Source organism: Aquarana catesbeiana, linkage group LG12, assembly GCF_042186555.1.
Source record: "Aquarana catesbeiana isolate 2022-GZ linkage group LG12, ASM4218655v1, whole genome shotgun sequence".
NCBI lineage: Eukaryota > Metazoa > Chordata > Amphibia > Anura > Ranidae > Aquarana > Aquarana catesbeiana.
The window spans coordinates 144,291,415-144,312,945 of NC_133335.1; the positions used below are offsets into that span (position 1 = coordinate 144,291,415).

The window sequence follows — 21,531 nt, forward strand, 5'->3', positions numbered from 1 at the left end:
GATAAAGGTCAAGTCAAGTAATAAAATAATAATGACCACAATACATTTTGAATAAGTCGGACTGTGTAACAATATTATCTTTTCTTATATATTCTTCTTTTTTCGTATTCCTTTTAAATTTTAGTCTGTTCATAGTATAACTATGTTTTTTTGTTATCCTCAGTTCTAGTTTAAGATAAATAAAGTTATAATTCTTCAGAACATCATAGAAGCATCCAGCTGACAACATACTATATACATGTTATACTATATATATATTATACATTTTAAGTTCCATTTGTAACGCTTACACTATAGCTGCTGATGTCAATTGTTAACTTTTATAATCAATAAAAACTATGGAAATTAAAATTGCGCATGCCTGTGGAATGGCGACAAACTATGTAAAGTTAAATAATCTATCTGCGATGCTTTAAAAGCCTTTACAGGTTGCCAATTTAGAGTTACACAGGAGGTCTGGTGCTAGAATTATTGCTCTTGGATGTACACAGTGACACATTTGGTGTAATCGCCATTTACATATGCGTGTGGGCCCAGTGGCAAAGCCAGCACATCTGGCACCCAGGGCTGATCATTTTTTTGCACCTGTCCCCCCACCCCCCAAGAAAAATGGTATGTGGCAATATTGCGACCCCGCGCCAAAACTGTGGGTGTGGTCAGCAGGGAATGTAAAAGACAGTACAGTGGGCTAGATAGCAGGAAAGAGGCGATGTCGGGTATGGGCATTTTTTTTTAAATCATACTTACGTAGGCGGATGCTGCATCTGCCCCCCCGGCGGCTCTAAGGCTGAGAACTGAGTAATCACACACTACCGATCACTCAGTCCTCACTGAGCAGAGAGCTGGTGACTATCAGTCTCTGGCTCTCTGCTCTACCCCCCCCCTCCTCATTCACTGAAACACTGCACTGGGCGGTGGAGGGGATGGGAGCAGCGGGCTCAGGCTGAGCTGGGTGCTGGTTCAGGCATGTGAGCAGGTCCTGACCATATGGTTGCGATCATCGTCCCAGCGCAAGCAGGGCCCCCTCCGCACCCCCGCCTCCTACACCAGGGCCTCCTCTGCACCCTCTCCAGCCCCCAGGGCCTCCTCCGCACCCCCCCCCCCAAGCTATGGCCTCCTCTGCACCCCCCCAAGTCCAGGGTCTCCTTTGCACCCAAGGTCAAGGCCTCCTTTGCACCCTCCTCAGTCCAGGGCCTCCTCTGTACCCCCCCAGCCCAGGGTCTCCTCTGCTCCCCCCATCAGCCCAAGGCCCCCACCAGTCCAGGTCCTCGTCTGAACCCCCCCAGGGCCTCCTTTGCACGCCCACCTCAGCCCAGGGCCTCCACTGCACCCCACCAGCCCAGGGCCTCCTCCACACCCTCCTTAGTCCAGGGCCTTCTCTGCACCCCCCCCCCCAGGCCCCCAATCCTTTGCCATACCAACCTCAACTTTCTAGTCTAGGGCCTTCTGCACACAAACCCCTCTTCCTTTCCTAATAAATGACTTCCAGTTCCACAAAGGCTCTCCCATGCTGAATCGTCGCTCTGGCATGCCTTTCTATAGTGCTGATGGGCAGTCTCCCTCCTATTTGGTTCTCCGGTATTTGGCAAACTATGCAGCGGGCGTTGCCTGTCCATTACATTTGATTGGGCGGAAGTGACACCCTTAGAGCAGTGCTTCCCAGTGCGGGTGACGAAACTCCTGGCGGCGACCACCCTAGACACGTCACCCAGGGCATGTGCCCCTCCTGCCCTGCGTCTGGGACCTATGTGCAAATTTCCCTTTGCGAGTGAGCACAGGGGATGGAGGAGCTTTTTATGAACTTTATTAATATCACAAGGGATCAACATCTCTTGTGATAGCATGGGCTTGTAAATACACAAACTGATGCCGGGAGTGACTAACTCCTCGTCGCTTCTAATTTCTGACGCCAGAGAGGGGGGGGGAGACTTCTGCTCTCTCCATTCCTCTCAGTGTATGCGATCAGACCGGTCGTACTGGTCCCAAGCCCCCCCGGTGGGCCAAGTGAGCGTGGGAAAGGTACCAGCGGGGTGGGGGGCTGTTGAATCCCCTTCCGCTGCCTGTACTAAAAAGAGAATTGCCTGCTGTAAAAAAAAAATATTGTGATCGTGACTGTAGCTGCAATCATAATTCCAGTATAACCACCTCAATACAAACATGTGGGTAGTGGCGCAAGCAGAAATGTGTCTAATTAGATACAATGTCTATAAAAGTCCTTTGAGCTCTAGGCCATGTGTGTTGAATGGAAGAGACAGAGTCAATTACATCAGGGCCGGCCTGGGGGGGGGGGGGGGGGGAAGAGAGTGGAAGTGGTCTCCAGACATGCAAAAAGAGAAGATACAGGCGCCTGCCTCAGAGTAGAATGTTAGACATTTATTGTAAATATAAAGAGAAAACTCACATGGAGGAGATGAGAAATAGGCACATATTACAGTCTGGTGGATGGAAGCTGCAAAGGTCTGGGCGCCGTCACTGCCGCTCATGGGGCTGTCCTGGCCGGCAGGATACTGGTAAAGCCAAGGGCGAGGGCTGGAACACAAGCTGGAACGCAGTGGCGACAAGGACGATGTCCTCAGCGTGCTCGCGGCGAGTTTCGGAGCATGTGCACTAAGGAGATACACACATTACGTGCTCCTTTTTCAAGCTTTCTGTACTGCAAAGTAAGCCACATATAAGGCACTCCGCAGCCCCAGTACAGCAGCTTGAGAAAGGAGCGTGCACTGTGTGTATCTCCTTAGCGCGCATGCTCCGAGACGAGTACACCGGTGACGTCATCAAGGTCGCTGCTGCATTCCAGCTTATGCTCCAGCACCTGCCCTTGGCTTTCCTCCATCTTACCAGAATCCTGCTGGTTAGGACAGCCCCACAAGCAGCAGTGACGGCTCCCAGCCCAGACCTGTGCAGCTTCCATCCACCGGACTGTAATATGTGCCTGTTTCTCAACTCCCCCAACTCTTTATATTTACAATAAATGTCTAACAGTCTGCACTCAGAGGCTGTATATATTAATTTGGCGGTATTGATGTGGTTAAACAATATTTCAATTTTTTCAGCCACATTGGGATAATACCTATTTAATTTTTGTTACATGCCCCCATTCAAAAAGCAAAACTTAAAAAATATATAATTTGAAAATATCATCTGCTCTTTTGTGGAACTTTCAGCAAGGAAATATTCAACTTAGTGGTGTTTGTAATGAAGGTGCTGGGAAGCTGCGTTTACCAAAATCAATCCTGTCTGTACAGTGCAGAGCAGATATAATCTCTTCAATTGTACCAGATTTAAACACTATCTGTTTTAGCAAAAGGTTAAAGGTTTAGTACAGGGATCACTTAATGGTGGACCACGGTCCAGACCCAGACTGAATAGTAGTAGTTCTGTCTACCGTGGCCATGCTATTTAGCAGTTAGGTGTCCTCTTCTGAGTCCCTTGCCTGGCGGCTGCTGCTGTCATCCAGCAATGTTTGAAGTGTATCTATGGTCAGAATTTGAAATACAACGTGGAAATAAATATACGATTTTATAACAGTCTTGAAGTTTGTAAACTTACGTTGTGAAGATACCCACACATTTACTTCCTTGAATTCTGTTACAGATATCCATGCCCTGTGAGTCAGCACTGCTGTGTCACAAAATTCACAGACCTCAAGTCTTGTCGGCACCCTTCCTCCTTCACTATCAGTTTTTGGTACTGATCTCTGGCCTCATGCAGTCACTTCTCTTTTTTGTGGCTGTGCAGCTACCTTTCTTGTCGACATCTTTATCTACAATGCAGGATCAGCAGCCATCGCTGTACCTGCATTATCCTTGATTTTAAGGGCCTGTCCACATTAGTAGGCAAAAGTGAGCAATGGTTCTGGCTGCCACTGGAAAGGGAATAAGTGTTATACTCTATTATACTATATTATTATTCCAGTGTACTGAAGAGCATTAGATACTAATTATACAGGGCTGGAACAGAAGTTTTTTGTAAGCTGACTGAGTTCATACTGACAACTTCTTACTATAAAAGGTAGATAAGGCTTATTATACCCATAAAACATTCAATACTAGAATCATTGGTATAAGGCTAGCAAGATCTATTTAGATCTCTAAATGTATGGCACCAACATTCCTTTTCAGTTTCTAGAACTATGATGTTTGTTAATATGCAAACTAGTTGATCTCCTAAAACAGGCACCAACACTTTGGGACTTAGGGGAGCTGTGTGATGTCCATGTCTCACCACCACCACGAGAACTAGGATCTAGAAAGAAAAAGGGAACTACAGGGTATAAATATTGATGCCTAAAAAAACACACCACCTTTCACTAAATTTACTATGCAATTGTTTGATCACCACCTCCCACCTGCGAGGCAGCATCCAGGCAGATAAACCCGGTCCATGCCTTCCAAAAGTATCTTGGGATACTTACATTGCTTTTCTTTTGCCTTGGTCAACTGACAGGTGTATGCAGTGTGCCGTCCCCTTCTACATAAGCTATATGCACAGCCACCTAAAGCAACCATTTGTGTTTACAGACCTGACAGCTATTAATGCCGGAGAGTGGTTGCATTGTACTTACTTGCACATCCTACTGCTTTTAAGGCCTATGGCAGCTAGTAGGCGCAACCACATTGCTTGAGATTCTTCTGTCAATACCAATCATTCAAGACTTACACCAAAGGCCTGAAGTGCAGACTGTGAGTGTGAAAATTCTGCTTTATAAGGGTAGTTCATTAAAAAAGGAGAAGATTCTGGTTGCTCTGTAGACTGAGCTCTATGCACAGGAGGACTTGTAACTCAATGGCTGGTTCTTAAACTAGGAGCTGCTGTATGCACAGGCTGTATAAACACAGCTGGCTGCATGCATAGAAGATATATTGCTTCAAGGTTTGTTGACATGTTGCCAATGATTAGGATGACACTGCTACCATGGCAACATGTTAACAACAGCAGGGCAGAAGGAAATTATACTACATATTCACGATTCTTCCAACAGTGCATCTTCAGCAGGCCAGCATCTCATTTAAGGAAAAGGATGCCAGTTCAGGATGCTTATATTACAAAAATACTGCAAGCTGTGCTTCTTTCTTGAGACAGATAGAAAGCATTTTACCCATATGGTCACCCATACCAGTTGTTACTGGAAAGCAGAACATGTCCATCCTATAGTTAGTACCAGTTTCATCATAGGAACTCACCTCGAGTCATATCTTTGAAACTTCCCAGACAACAAATCTCATAATCAGACAGCAGCTGAAAATAAAAACAATAAAGAGCTTTACTTAAACATTTCAAAGAGAATTAAATTAAACATGCCAATTGTGCTAATAAATGAGATAAACAAATTGTTCAAACTGATGATCATCAGAAGCCCTATGAATCAAATTCATATTTTAAAAGATACATTTCTTGCAGCTCCTTAAAGTTGGGTCCTAGGGCTGTCATTTTGAGGTTTCCTTCACCGCTTAAAGCGATTCTAAAGGCAATTTTCTGTTTAATTAAAATTAAAAAAGAGGTTATACTTACCTGCTTTATGCAACGATATAGCACAGAGCAGTCCCTTACCTCTTCTTTGGCGGTCCCTCATCAGCACTGCCTGCTTCTACTTCCTGTGGGTGTCCCCGTAGACACAATAGAGAATGTCATTTACCAGCCCCTTTCTTTTCTAAATGAACACAGTGAACACACACTCGCTCTGTTCATTCATAACTGAAGCATAGTAAACAGAGCACTTTTCAGTTCATTCACTATCCAGTGCAGCTGAGGCTGCAGAGAAAGGCACGTGTGTTTGAGCTTTGGGGTGCACACCCTAATGCAATAGGCTGCGCACACCTATGGCCACACCCCTATAGCTTGTGCTCTTGCCTGTGTCTCCTGTGAATTCAGGGAGTGCACGAGTGGTGCTGCAGCCAGTACAGTGCTGGATCAGTGAGAGGAGACAAATGTTTAGGGACCAGTTAGTGGGGCTTTTCTTTACCTTAATGCAAAGAATGCAAGTTAAGCAAGGTTTATTTCTTATTCACATGTCCGTACACTGTGAATGGGCTATTTATTTGGCTAAAGACAACAGGTGCTGTGTCCATGTAAGTCTATAGGGACGCAGTAGCTGCATGTACACAGTGGCTTTTCCTAATTTGACAGGTGTGTGGTTGGAAGTGAGCGGTCCTGAACACACATTATCTGTGTTTGGAGCTGCTTACTCACCCTCCTCTCAAATAAGGATAAGTGGCTGTGTCCATACAGCTGCTGCATTCATTCATAGACTTATATGGGCTGCCTGCACACAGCACCTGGTAGCTCCAGCTACATAAACAAATGGCCAGTTCACAGTGTTTAGGCCTCAGTGTCTGTGTAAATGAGGCCTTAGGACGGCCTTTGTAAACAAGTCAGCAATGACAGCTCCATTATTTCTAACCTGACAGATTCCTTATTTATTTATTTTTTAATCAGAAAAAGGTTTTATTGTACATAATGTCATATAGTACAAACATTCAGTTCAACTCCATATATGAAACTCTGTCAATATAGCATTTCACTTTCCAGGCAAGTGTAAATGTTTCCAAAGTTTGTACATTTCACCAGCATAAACATAACTCATGCTAAAGGAAAAAAGCAACATAAAAATTAAATAGGGGGAAATTAAACTAAAAAGAAAGAAAAACTAACAACCAAGATCTGTGATGTGTGCGAACTCTCAATGAAGCACAGTTAACATTTAACAAATGCCTTTCACAGTCATGTAGTATCCTGCCAACAAGAACAGCCTACTTCCCATTCAGAACATCTTTAACATACAATGAATTCCCCATCCAACCTTTTTCAAAGTAATGTGCAATTTCAGGTGCTACTTGGCTGACATCTGTGCAACTTCATGTGAACTCAGGTGAACTTCACTTGAAATCGCAAAAAATAGTGCAGGAACCATTTAAAACAGCGCGGCACTGCAAAGTTGGAGTCATACCCATTTGAATGGTTCTATTGCAATAGTGTGCGACTTGTCATGCGATTTGGAACTGTCAAATCGCATGATAAGTTGCACCGGTGTGAACAGGGGCTTACTGTTATTGTATACACAATTGACACAATTCTAATCTTTTTAGCTCTATACACCACCACAATGGATTTGAAATGAAACGAACAAGATGTGCTTTAACTGCAGACTTTCAGCTTTAAATTGAGGGTATTTACATCCAAATCAGGTGAACGGTGTAGGATTTATAACAGTTTGTATATGTGCCTCCCACTTTTTAAGGGACCAAAAGTAATGGGACAGATAAACAATCATCCATCAAACTTTCACTTTTTAATACTCTGTTGCAAATCCTTTGCAGTCAATTACAGCCTGAAGTCTGGAACGCATAGACATCATCAGACGCTGGGTTTCATCCCTGGTGATGCTCTGCCAGGCCTCTACTGCAACTGTCTTCAGTTCCTGCTTGTTCTTGGGGCATTTTCCCTTCAGTTTTGTCTTCAGAAAGTGAAATGCATGCTCAATCAGATTCAGGTTAGGTGATTGAGTTGGCCACTGCATAACATTCCACTTCTTTCCCTTAAAAAACTCTTTGGTTGCTTTCGCAGTATGCTTCGGGTCATTGTCCGTCTGCACTGTGAAGCGCCGTCCGATGAGTTCTGAAGCATTTTGCTGAATATGAGCAGATAATATTGACCAAAACACTTCAGAATTCATCCTGCTGCTTTTGTCAGCAGTCACATCAATAAATACAAGAGAACCAGTTCCATTGGCAGCCATACATTTCTTGAAGGACAGAGAGGGCAATCTGTAACAAAGACCTGAAGCGCCGAACAGTATGTTGTCTACCGGGCGCTCGGGTTCGGCATATCACGCATCTTGTGGACAGATTACTTGGAGGGACTGGGGAAGACCCAGCTGTCATGGTGCACGTTGGCACCAATGACAAAGTCAGAGGCAGATGGAGTGTCCTAAAGAACGATTTTAGGGACTTAGGAGCTAAATTGAGGAAAAGGACCTCCAAGGTAGTATTCTCAGGAATACTACCGGTACATCGAGCCACACCAGAAAGGCAGAGGGAGATTAGGGAAGTAAACAAGTGGCTGAAGAGCTGGTGTAGTAAGGAGGGGTTTGGGTTCCTGGAGGACTGGGCTGACTTCTCAGTCGATAACCGGTACTATAGAAGGGACGGACTGCACCTAAATGAGGAGGGTGCAGATCTGCTGGGAATGAAGATGGCCAAAAAGTTAGAGGGGTTTTTAAACTAGGCAATGGGGGGGGGGGGCAAAGGTAGAGATAGTCAGCGTGGAAGATATTCCAGAGGGTAGTATTGGGGGCATTAGTGGTAGGTTGACCAAATCACAAAAACACAAGGTAAGTATGGTAGCAAGTCCTAGTTGCAATCTCAAAACACCCAATACGAGGACAATATGCGACCGGTCTAAACTATGTGACATGTTCACCAATGCCAGGATCATGGTGGACAAGATGGGTGAACTAGAGATACTGTTGTACGAGGAGGATTTTGATTTTGTGGGAATTTCAGAGCTCTCATGATTGGCTGGCAAACATTCAAGGGTACACCCTTTACCGCAAGGATAGAGAGGGTAAAAAAGGGAGAGGGATATGCCTATATATCAAGAATAATGTACAAGTGAATGTGAGAGATGACATCACTGAGGGAGCTAGGGAGGAGATGGAATCCTTATGGGTAGAGCTCCAAAGGGATGAAGCTAGGGGGGAAATAATACTGGGAGTATGCTATAGGCCCCCTAACCTGAGGGAGGAAGTGGAGACAGATCTCCAATCACAATTTGGATTAGCAGCAAGGATGGGAAGTGTTATCATAATGGGGGATTTTAATTATCCAGACATAGACTGGGTGGAGGGAACCGCGCATTCATTTAAGGCTCGCCAGTTCCTTAATGTTTTGCAGGACAATTTTATGGGTCAGATGGTAGACGCACCAACTAGAAATAAAACATTACTGGATCTACTGATTACCAACAATACAGACCTGATCACGGATGTGGAAATACGAGGCAATTTAGGTAACAGCCATTACAGGTCAATTAGTTTCAGTATAAATCACACAAATAGGAAACACAAAGAGAATACAAAGACGCTGAATTTCAAAAGAACCAACTTCTCTAAACTACAAACCTTGCTAAAAGGCATAAATTGGGATAAAATATTAGGAACAAAGAACACGGAGGAGAGATGGGTTTGCTTTAAGAGCATATTAAATAAGGGCATTAGCCAATGCATCCCATTGGGTAATAAATTTAAAAGAGCGAACAAAAGTCCTGGATGGCTTAACTCCAATGTAAATATGCATATAAAAGCAAAGGAGAAGGCCTTCAAAAAATACAGGGTTGAGGGATCATCCTCAGCATTCAGACTTTATAAAGAATGCAACAAGAAATGTAAGGGTGCAATTAGGACGGCTAAGATAGAACATGAAAGACACATAGCGGAGGAGAGCAAAAAAAAATCCCAAGAAATTCTTTAAGTATGTAAACAGTAAAAAAGGGAGGACAGATCATATTGGCCCCATAAAGAATGAGGAAGGACATCTGGTTACAAAGGATGGGGAAATGGCGAGGGTATTGAATTTATTCTTCTCCTCAGTCTTCACGAGTGAATCGGGGGGCTTCAGTAACCAATACTGCAGTGTTTATCCTCATGACACAACACAGGAAGCACCTCCATGGTTAACAGAGGACAGAATTAAAATTAGACTTGAGAAACTTAACATTAATAAATCACCGGGACCAGATGGCTTGCATCCGAGGGTACTCAGAGGGGAGACTCAGTCAAGTGATTGCCAGACCGTTGTTCCTAATATTTACAGACAGTCTACTGACTGGAATGGTACCAGCTGATTGGAAAAAAGCCAATGTAGCACCAATATTTAAAACGGGCCCAAAATACATCCCTGGGAATTACAGACCAGTTAGCCTAACATCAATAGTATGTAAACTCTTGGAGGGGATGATAAGGGACTATATACAAGATTTTAGTAATGAGAACGGTATCGTTAGCAGTAATCAGCATGAATTCATGAAGAATCTTTCTTGCCAAACCAATCTACTAACCTTCTATGAGGAGGTGAGTTGCCATCTAGATAAAGGAAGGCCTGTAGACGTGGTGTATCTGGATTTTGCAAAAGCATTTGACACAGTTCCCCATAAACGTTTACTGTACAAAATAAGGTCCGTTGGCATGGACCATAGGGTGAGTACATGGATTGAAAACTGGCTACAAGGGCGAGTTAAGAGGGTAGTGATAAATGGGGAGTACTCGGAATGGTCAGGGGTGGGTAGTGGGGTTCCTCATGGTTCTGTGCTGGGACCAATCCTATTTAATTTGTTCATAAACGACCTGGAGGATGGGATAAACAGTTCAATCTCTGTATTTGCAGACGATACGAAGCTAAGCAGGGCAATAATTTCTCTGCAGGATGTGGAAACCTTGCAAAAAGATCTAAACAAATTAATGGGGTGGGCAACTACATGGCAAATGAGGTTCAATGTAAAAAATGTAAAATAATGCATTTGGGTGGCAAAAATATGAATGCAATCTATACACTGGAGGGAAAACCTCTGGGGGAATCTAGGATGGAAAAGGACCTGGGGGTCCTAGTAGATGATAGGCTCAGCAATGGCAAGCAATGCCAAGTTGCTGCTAACAAAGCAAACAGAATATTGGCATGCATTAAAAAGGGGATCAACTCCAGAGATAAAACGATAATTCTTCCACTCTACAAGGCTCTGGTCCGGCCGCACCTGGAGTATGCTGTCCAGTTCTGGGCACCAGTCCTCAGGAAGGATGTACTGGAAATGGAGTGAGTACAAAGAAGGGCAACAAAGCTAATAAAGGGTCTGGAGGATATTAGTTATCAGGAAAGGTTGCGAGCACTGAACTTATTCTCTCTGGAGAAGAGACGCTTGAGAGGGGATATGAGTTCAATATATAAATACCGTACTGGTGACCCTACAATAGAAATAAAACTTTTTCGCAGAAGAGAGTTTAACAAGACTCGTGGCCACTCATTAAAATTAGAAGAAAAGAGGTTTAACCTTAAACTACGTAGAAGGTTCTTTACTGTAAGAGCGGCAAGGATGTGGAATTCCCTTCCACAGGCAGTGGTCTCAGCGGGGAGCATCGATAGCTTCAAGAAACTAATAGATAAGCACCTGAATGACCGCAACATACAGGGATTTACAATGTAATACTGACACATAATCACACATAGGATGGACTTATGTCTTTTTTCAACCTCACCTACTATGTAACTAGTATGTAACTAGAGTTGACAGATCCCAAATGCAAATAGCACACTTGAAATTAACTCTGGACCTTTTATCTGCTCCTTGTAAATGGGATAATGAGGGAATAACACACACCTGGCCATGGAACAGCTGAGTAGCCAATTGTCCCATTACTTTTGGTCCCTTAAAAATTGGGAGGCACATATACAAACTGTTGTAATTCCTACACCATTCACCTGATTTGGATGTAAATACCCTCAGATTAAAGCTGAAAGTCTGCAGTTAAAGCACATCTTGTTCGTTTCATTTCAAATCCATTGTGGTGGTGTATAGAGCCAAAAAGATTAGAATTGTGTCGATGTCCCAATATTTATAGACCTGACTGTATATCACTCTATCCCCTGAAGAAAAGTTTACTGAAACGCGTTGGGATATCTACACAGCTACTTATACAACACACAAGATCTGTGATTACCTTTAAGAGGTCATGTGAAATATGGAGTGTTAATATATATTCCATCTTAGGAGGTTATAGCACTATGTCAGCCTGAATTCTTCAATTGAGGTTTTATGAATCTTTTGTATGATAAACTTAGAGGCTTGTACATATTATAAGTGTGCATGGATTCTAGTCTTTTGGGGTATGTTCCTCTACATTTTCTTTCACAATATGGTTCATATAATTATGGGATAATGGTGCATGGCAATATGACATACCTTCCCTCCCTACCCCATCTTGTTTTATCCTGTTCTGTGCTACAAATCTCAAAAGTCACAATTACAGCAAAGGTTACAATCATGTGACAGCAACGTTAGGGCCCAAGCAAAAATGCAAACATATAAAGATTAAAAGCAATAGCTGCTGGTGAGTCTGTAGTGAAAGATTGCAGTTTTTTTCTGAGGGTTTCTGATTCAGCATGAATGTCAGGCAGCTAACATTTTCAAATAAAGCAGTCAGCAAGGGTAGACTCCTACCTTCAACAGTACAGGTTTAAAGGGGTTGTAAACCCTTGCATTTTTTCACCTTAATGCATCAAGGTGAAAAAACACCTGGCAGTGACCGGCCCCCCAGCCCCCCCCCACCGTTTTACTTACCTGAGCCCTGGAACTTCATCCGACGGGGACGCGCCCTTCCTCTGCCCGGGGTTCTCAGCTCTTGATTGGATAGATTGATAGCAGCACAGCCATTGGTTCCTGCTGCTGTCAATCAAATCCAATTATACGAGTGCCGGGGGATGGGGCCAAGTCAGGCATTCGTGTCTGTGGATGCAAATGCTGGACTCAGGAGCGCGCCTGCAAGGTAACCCCCTCGGGAAAGCGCTTCTCCTAGGGGGTTATCTGATGCGGGGAGGAGCCGCAAGAGTCACCGGGGGACCCCAGAAGATTATGTTCGGGGCCACTTTGTGCAGAATGAGCTGCACAGTGGAGGGAAGTATGACATGTTTGTTATTTTAAAAAAAAAACGATCCTTTCAATCACTTTAAGGATACAAGTAGAGAAACCACTGGTACATTGCTTTGAAAAATTTCACTTTCAAAAATAAATTGGGACCATAGTATAACAATCTCCCAAAATCGGGTCTTTTTTTAATGGCACCCCAGAGCACATATACAGTAGACCTGAACACACCTGCACTAAAGTGCTTTGTGCATTGTGGTGGGTTACATTCTCAAATGCAAGTGTTTTGCAGCAAAAACATTAGGGCTGGCCATTCATTATACAAATCTCTTGTACAATTTTCCTTTAGATTTACCAAAATCATGTAATATGAGGTCAAACCTTAACACTTTCAATTTGTAAGCAATCAGGCAGGCTCTTGCACTACACAGTTAAAGGTAAATCTAAAGGAAATTTAACAAGAAAATTGTATAATGTAAAGCCAGCCTAACCTGCAACAGTAGATGCATTTACTAGCCTTCTAGAAAATGCTAGTTGCCTGGCTGTGTCTGGTTGCAAAGCTTTAGCGTCACAGACCAGGAAAACCATGCTGTAAAAAAGTGTCAAAACACATCTTTGCACTTGTTCTATGTCAGTGACATTTTTAGGGTGGAACATATAACATGTTCCCAATGCTGCAGCTGCTACCTGACCCCCTCTTCCCTGTGGCAGCAGTACGGGGAGAAGTTCCCTGCACTAACTGTCAGTTTTATAAATCAGTGCGGCCGTACGGGGCTCCAGCTGGGCAGAGTTCTGTGAATGAATTGAACTACAAGTACTGACATCCTTTGCAGATGTCAGCTTGTAGTTCTGAATGAACAACCACAGCTGTGGAGTGCCATGTTAAGTTAATTGATTCTCCCTGTCAGTGTATCTGCTTGCTCGTACGGGATGCACAGGCACACAGATATACTGACAGATCTGCAGGAGACCCTCATGACACCAGCAATCTGCTGATCGCTGGTGCAATGCTTTACAGGCTCCAAAAAAAAAAATCGATGCAATTTTTTTTACCTGAGAAAAAAAAAAAAAAAAAAAGGTGCATTTTTTAAAAATCTTTTTAAAAGTGAACATATCCTTTAACATTCTTACATGATAATTCGGCAACTGTCGCCACCATACTTTTCTCTAGACAAAGCCCTTTTAAACATCTGATAATAGCCAACTTGTTACAAGTATTTCTGCATTCTCTGTATCAAATTTTTAGCTAGTGTACACTTAGTCTCTGGCTGTTCCAAATCTGAACAAAGAAGCAATTTTTGTATACAAGCAAACCCATAAATATTTATATAAAGTGCCCTTATCATATAGTCAGTATGATACATTATTCAGATTATTTACTTCACTGTACAAACATTGAGCCAGAAGACTGCTACAAAATTCAGCAGTAAAATATAATGGTATGCTAAATATGTGCCTCCATAACAATATACTGCTGCCAGTCGCTTCATTCACTACACTGTACAGCAAAATCCTACTGCAAGTAAAAAAAAATTAAAAAAAAAAAAAAAAAAAAATGAATATGTCTAAAAGTGCAAAGCAATACAAAAATTGAATGCAGGATACAAATTTTTTGAAAGAATCTTCAGTCCAATGCACAGATGTAACGGATGACTTGTAGTGGAGCCAGATACATGAGACTAAAACTGCATCTACTAAATGCTCCAGGACACACCAGCCTCATGTCCCAGCAAACAATCTCAAGAAAAAAAAATATATACACAAAGGGGATGATTTACTATAACTGGGTGCAGAATCTGGTGCAGCTCTGCATAGAAACCAACCAGCTTCCAGTTTTTTTTTTGTCAAAGCTTAAGGGAGAAGTACAGCCAAACGTGTGACTGTACTTCTTCTGTTCTGCACTCCTATAAGCAGTTTTCAGCAAACGACGGGCTGAAGCCCGCTAATGTCACAGAGCCGGTCTAGGCTGGGGCAAGATCGCGACAATATGGTTGGGATCCACCGGCACCAAGCTCAGCCTCTCACCGAGCCCCTGAGAGCCTGAACCAACCGCTCCTGCCCCTCCACAACTCAGGGCTCCAGTGAGTGAGATACAGAGCAGAGAGCCGGTGACTAACAGGTGTTGGCCAAACAAGTATAACTCCTCCCACTCCCAGCAAGCTTTAGTGGTATGAGCCCTTATTTTTCTAGCAGAAGGAGTCTAAATCTCCTGCCTCTCAAAATAAAAGGAACTCCTTTCATTTCTTCCTGGGATTCACACTACAAAGCCAAACGTAAGGGAGTAGTCCAGTACAATTGCACACCGTGGGCCTCTTATTACTGTAAGTTTGCAAGCAAATTCTATTGAGCATTAAGATGCCCCCCATTTCCAAAGCGGGGGGGACATCTGTTGGCCTTTGCTGACATCTGGTCAGAATTTATCCCGGATACCTGCTTAAGAGAAGTGGTGCCCAGGGTCTACAAGACAGAGTTTTGCTAGAGAGGTAGAAAAGCTACCTCACTTTATGTTGTCCAGCTTGTCTTTATCTCTGCTTAGGCTTTCAGACTTCCATGCTACTCTTGCAAACCTTTTGAACCAAAGTGTTACTGCCATTGTGCCAAAAGCAGAAAGGTTTCAGAATCTTTAATCCAATCCTATCACTGTTCAAAAACAAAAAGGAATAATTTGCCCCATCTCAGACCTTATCCTAGATAAAACCCAGACCAAAGTTTTGCTCCCTTAAAAACAACCTTAAAATTGTCCACTGCCAAACTCAGACTCTGCCGTTAATCTCCGTTATTCTACATTAAAGTTCTGGACATAATGGTTGCCTTCTTGGAGGCTCTAGACCCTTCAATACATCTTTTTGTGTCATAGGACAAATCAGTTCAGTCTCTGGACAACTTAACTGACCCAACTTGTTCTCTTGTACAGTCCTCACAATGGAAGCCAAACAGACAGACTGTAAACGAGCGCTAGACACTCTGTCTGTGCAGACGACTTGGACATCAGAATAGTCCTCTCTTCCAATCAACATTCTAGAGTTCTGAGCAATTTTGCTGTCCCTCCAACATGGAACATCCCATCTTACAGGGTCACCTAAACAAAATTCAGCAAGGCAACTTCATTGCGGTAGCATACATCAAGCAGAAACCAGAAGTTGGGCAGTAGCAAGAAATGTATAAAGTATGTTAAAGGCAAAATTCGCTATTCCAGCCCTGTCTGCCATTTGCATCCCAGTCGTGAACAACTGGCAGGCAGAGTACATCAGCCAGCAGCAACTGGATTCTAAGGAATAGTCCCTGCAAACGTGTCACAGGTAGGGGATGCCAGATGTGGATCTTCTGGCCTCCTGATTCAACATACTGGACAGGTTTGTTTTCAGATGCAGATATCCTCTGGATAAAGCAGTGGATGCTCTGTCTGCTCCATGGTATCTGTATAACAAGATTTTCGCTTTTCCTCTAAAACTCATTCCTTGTTTACTCAGGATCTAGATCAGGGGTCTAAACTGGTGGCCCTCCAGCTGTTGCAAAACTACAAGTTCATCAAGCCTCTGCCTGTGGAAGTCATGCTTGTAACTGTCAGCCTTGCAATGCCTCATGGGACTTGTAGTTTTGCAACAGCTGGAGGGCCACCAGTTTAAGACCCCGATCTAGATGGAAGGCATTCTGATGATTCTCATAGCACCCAACAAGCCCAGATGGGTGTAGTCCTCCGACCTAGTCAGACACCACATAAACCCTCCCAGACCATTTATTTGTCCTGTCACAAGGATCTGTTTACCACCTGGCTTCATGGTTACCCACTTAAACAGTATAGCCGTTTCAGTCCTAAAGAATAAGTTCACCTTTAAAAAAAAAAAAAAAAATGCACTTTTTTTGCAGGTACCTCCGATGCGAGCATTCAGTTACTTCAGTCCAGAAGGATTCAATGAACTACAAGGATGCTCACCAGTGCCCTCGTAGTTCATAACTACTACTTGTAGTACATTTAGTCACTGAACTCTGAATGAATGACGTGGCTGTGTGGGCGCAGCCCCACAAGGTTGCACTCTTTTCATATTGTGACAGCGGGTGTAGTAGCAATTGTGACAGGGAGAGCTGCAGGAGCGGCAACATGTTATACTGTATATTCCACCCTAAAAATGGGTGGAACATGTAACATGTTCCCAAAGGTAAACTTATCCTTTACATGACAGTGGTCTCTCTGAATTGGTAATTCCCATACTATTAAAAGTCAGGAAGTCTAACATAACACATGGAAATCTTATTTCACTTGGTGCAATGGAAGAAGTTATCACCAGTAAATACTTGATGGGAGAATCCTCGCCATAAAATCTTTTTCTCCAAGTCAAATGAGAGACGCAGCTTGAAAGTAAGAAACCTAGGGACATCCAAAAGCAGTCCAAACTGTGGCAGGCAACTCCAAAAAATAGGTGACCAGCTCAACAACCATCAGAACAAAAAGTAAGCATTGATCAGGAGTAAACTGTTCCCACTGCTCCACCAAAGTACCTGCTGCATTGGCTGTTGGGTCCTGAAGACAATTCTGTCCAGCTTCTTGTTAAACTGAGTAGGCAACAAGTCCACAATTGGCAATTTCCAGAGAACGAATACGTTTGAGAACAGAGGGCCCAGAACTATGCACCAACCCAGAAGGACAGGTTGTGACAATCTTCCATTGTAAGGGGACGAAAAAAAAAAATTGCCTGCAGAAAACGCTGGAGGCAGAAGCCACCATGACAGGGAACTTCGTTCAAAAATGTAACCTAATCACATCATCTAGAGATAGACTGGATTTGTCTCACACCATGAAATGTACTGTTGTAAGACTCTTGAGGGGAATGGAATGGCTTTGGTGGATACCTATACAGCTCTGCTGGGAGTATTAATGTTAGAACTGAAATTGTTGAAAATGACTGCAGCTAATTCAACTTCTCACAGGTAGAAAAAAACTTGACCAAAAGGATTTCCAAAAGAAAAGGTCCAAGTACTCAAAGCGATGCAAAGGAATCAGAAATTACTTCTCAATGTTCAGGATCCATCTGAGTTCTCCAAGGTCCACAGCATGGTGGAAACATTGAGGTTCAAGACCAGAAAGGTATGCTCTCATAGCAAAAGAAGTTTGGAATACCTCTGGGGTGAGCAAGGCCAAGAACTGGTATGACTGTGTAACTATCTGGGGTCAAGGCAAGACCAACAAAAAAAACAACATATTGAAAATGATTGTCACTCATAGCAAAGTAAAGAAAGATCACCTAAAAACATAGGAAACTGCAAATACACATCCCTTATGTCAATGGAGGCCAAGAAGTCGCTGTGATAAAAGGAGGGAACAACTCCTAGATTTGTTTAGGGGAACTGGATCATGACCCCCAGAGTCAACAGTCCCTGTCTAATTTTTCTGAGACATGAGAAGAAATGAAGGAAAATAACGGAGGCAGAGGTGAAATTCTATTTTGTAATCTTTTAATATTACCACCTACATAGCCATCCAATGTCCCCTTGCCTCTGATGAAAATCATGGGGTGGTCTTTCATGTGGAAGGGAATTACATCAGCAGGCTTGAAACCTTTGGTTTGCCAAGAAAGTTTTGAACCTCCAAAGCCCATGGCTAGGTAGGACTGATAAACAACACTATCACTTCCCAGAATGTGAGTAACAGTGGCTGAAAGTACAATGGTAGCTGTACTTTCCAGCATCAATTAATATATGATTTTTACATAACAAAGCAACGACTTAGCTCTCGTTTACATTGGAGCGACTTGCCATGCTATTTGCCAGTCAAATCGCATGACAAGATGCAGCCTATTGCCGGCAAGGGCACCGTTCCAATCGGTGCGACACCGACTTTGTGGCATCGCACCGAACTGCAAAAGTAGTTCCTGCGCTACTTCTGCAGATTTCGGGTGCGACTTCAATAGACACCTGTGCTTGAGGCCGCGCAGATGATTTTCAAGTAGCACCTGAAATCATGCTGACCTGCTACTTTGAAATCACACTACTTCCAGTGAAGTAGCACGATTTCAAAGTAGCATCAATGTGAACCAAGGCTCATGGGATCAATCCTATCAGAGTTAACTTTTTTTTTTTTTAACACCACAAGTCTTATTATCTTTCTGCCTAGAGTTCCGCTTTAATGTGAAAAGGGAAGAAAAAAACCTGTGGGTAAAAAGTTGCAAATATACTATACCTTATCCCCAGCTTCAGCCAAAGGTGACCCAGGGAACTCAGAGACAACACTTCAGCACAGTACAGAAGCGTATTTTTATAATATTTGTAATCCTATTCCCAGGATCCTATCAGAAGGATAGGGACATCACCCCCAATTAGGCATTATGGGCTTATTGTCAGGAGCTAGTTAAGCATGTTAACATTTCTTCAGCTACAGTATTTTTTTCACTTCAGTGCAACAATTTAAAGCTGAATTCTGTGCAGATATAAAAATCAGAAATTGATGCACCTTCGTAATTGTTAACACATCTTTAACCACTTGACCACTAGGCACTTAAACCCCCTTCCTAACCAGACCAATTTTCAGTGCTCTCACATTTTGAATGACAATTACTCAGTCATGCTACACTGTACTCATATGAAATCCTCACCCTTTTTTTCACACAAATAGAGCTTTCTTTTGGTGGTATTTGATCACCTCTGGGTTTTTATCTTCTGTGCTATAAATGAAAAAAGACCGAAAATTTTGTAAAAAAAAAAAAAATAATTTTTCTTAATTTCTATTATAAAATTTTGCAAATAAGTAATTTTTTTCGTCATAAATGTCAGCCAAAATTTATACTGCTACATATCTTTGGTAAAAATAACCCAAATTAGTGGATATTATTTAGTCTGTGTGAAAGTTATAGAGTCTACAAGCTATGGTGCCAAACACTGAAAATTGATCTGATCACACCTGATATACTGAGGCCTATCTCATTTCTTCAGACCCTAACAAGCCAGGAAAGTACAAATACCCACAAAATGACCCCTTTTTGGAAAGTAGACATTCCAAGGTATTTGGTAAGAGGCATGGTTAGTTTTTTGAAGTTGTCATTTTTTCCCACAATTTTTTGCAAAATGAAGATTTCTTTTATTTTTTTCACACCAAATTGTCATTATAACAGGTTATTTCTCTCACATGGCATGTACATGCCACAAATGACACCCCAAAATATATTCTGCTACTCCTCCTGAGTATGGCGATACCACATGTGTGAGACTTTTCCACAGCCTGACCACATACAGAGGCCCAACACTGAAGTAGCACATTCAGGCGTTCTAGAAGCATACATTACAATCTATCATATTTTTGAAGGCCCTTCATATTTGTAACACATAGCATGAATATACCAAGAATTACACCCTAAAATACATTCTGCTGAGCAAGGGGGAAACAAAAGATTACCTGTGGTTTTAGTAGTGCAGTTGTCCACAGGAGGAGAGCCCTGATCCAGGCAGCAGGCAGGGACGTGGTCAGCGACAGTGAATGGAATTGTCCAGGCAGCAGGCAGAAATATTGTCCATAGTCAGTACAGGCAGGGATACTGTTCATATACAGTCCAGGGTCAGTGCACGTAGAGACATTGTCAGCAGTGCCAAAATATTCGTCCTGGTAGTAAGCAGGAACATGGTCCAAGTAGCAGGCCAGGAAAGAATGGGGACAGGCGTAGAGGCTTCTCCCACCCAAATTTCTTTGAAGCCTCAGAGTCTCCAGACCCTAATCCAGGAATGAGAAAACTAAAAAATTAGTTTTCTTCATCCAGAAAAACATTTCTGGAGCCCCTCACATAAGTGTGACCCCTGTGTTCCCACTAGCATAGCAGGGTAAATGATCAGTCCAAGAGGCAGGCAAAGAACGTGGTCAAACAGTCCAGGGTCAGTTCCAGAGCAGGCAGAGGTAGGTACAGTTTAGCGTTAGGCAGAAGCTTGGTCGTATAACAGGCCAGGGTCGGTTTCGGAGAAAGCAGAGGTATGTATAGTTCAGTGCAGTGGCATAAGGGGTGTGGAGGACAGGAAATGAGAATTACGTTTACCATACTTCCCTAATAATGTATAGAAGTATGGTAACGGCGGAAACATTCACCTATACAGAGGCCTGGTTGGGAAGGACATTGGGGACTATAATACGTGGTGTCTCTTCTAACTCCTCCTCTGGAGCACACCCGGCATTTCTTCGGACGTCTGTGGCCTGTTTCACGGGGGGGGGATTTTCTCAGGAAAGTGCCGTTCGTGGAGTCTGCTCACGGAATCAGAACAAATATTTTCTGGTGGGCTTTCAGGGTACAAAAGTGCGGAGATTACTTGTTCCTGGTAGTGCAGATAGGATACGGGGGTCTCAGTAGATTTTTGGTATATAACATAAGTGTTATACATGGCCAAACTGAAAAAATTAATGGACACTTTTTATTACCAATGATGGGATTTGCTTGTGGGAAGGTAGGGTTCAATCATCTGATCATTGAAGTCCACTCCCCGCATAAACAAATTATAGTCATAGATACAAGCTGGTTTCTGGATTGGGCCGTTTCTTCTGGAGACTTCCACGTAGGTGTCATTATGGATTGTCGTGAGCATGTGGAACGTTTCGTCTGTCCCTCCACTTGACAGCCAATAGCTCCTGGTTCTGCAAAGACACCGTCTCCCCTCATTGTAGTCTTTCATTGATGATTTTTGCGGGAAGCCCTTTCTATTGGCCCTTACTGTACCACATGCTGGGATGTCCCTCCGGTGAAGATTGTGGAAGAGGGGCAAGCTCGTATAAAAATTATCCACATAAAGATGGTATGCCTTTCCAAGGAGTGGATAGACAAGCTCCCAGACAACTCTTCAATATACTCTGGCCATTCAGGGGGATGCAGCTGGGAGTCCTTCCCTTCGTACACCAGGAAGGAGTAGATGTACCCCATTGCTCGGTCACAAAGTTTG

The 21,531-nt window shown here is 43.1% G+C and overlaps 1 protein-coding gene across 2 annotated transcripts in view; it reads right to left on the minus strand.

The window, feature by feature from the left end:
- Positions 1-21,531, minus strand: part of BRCA1 (BRCA1 DNA repair associated) — a 589,423-nt gene that overhangs the window by 33,130 nt on the left and 534,762 nt on the right. For both annotated transcript variants that reach the window (XM_073608372.1, XM_073608370.1), the window contains one exon: positions 5,184-5,238. In XM_073608372.1, coding sequence (XP_073464473.1) covers positions 5,184-5,238 — 55 coding nt within the window. The remainder of the gene's footprint in view (positions 1-5,183; positions 5,239-21,531) is intronic.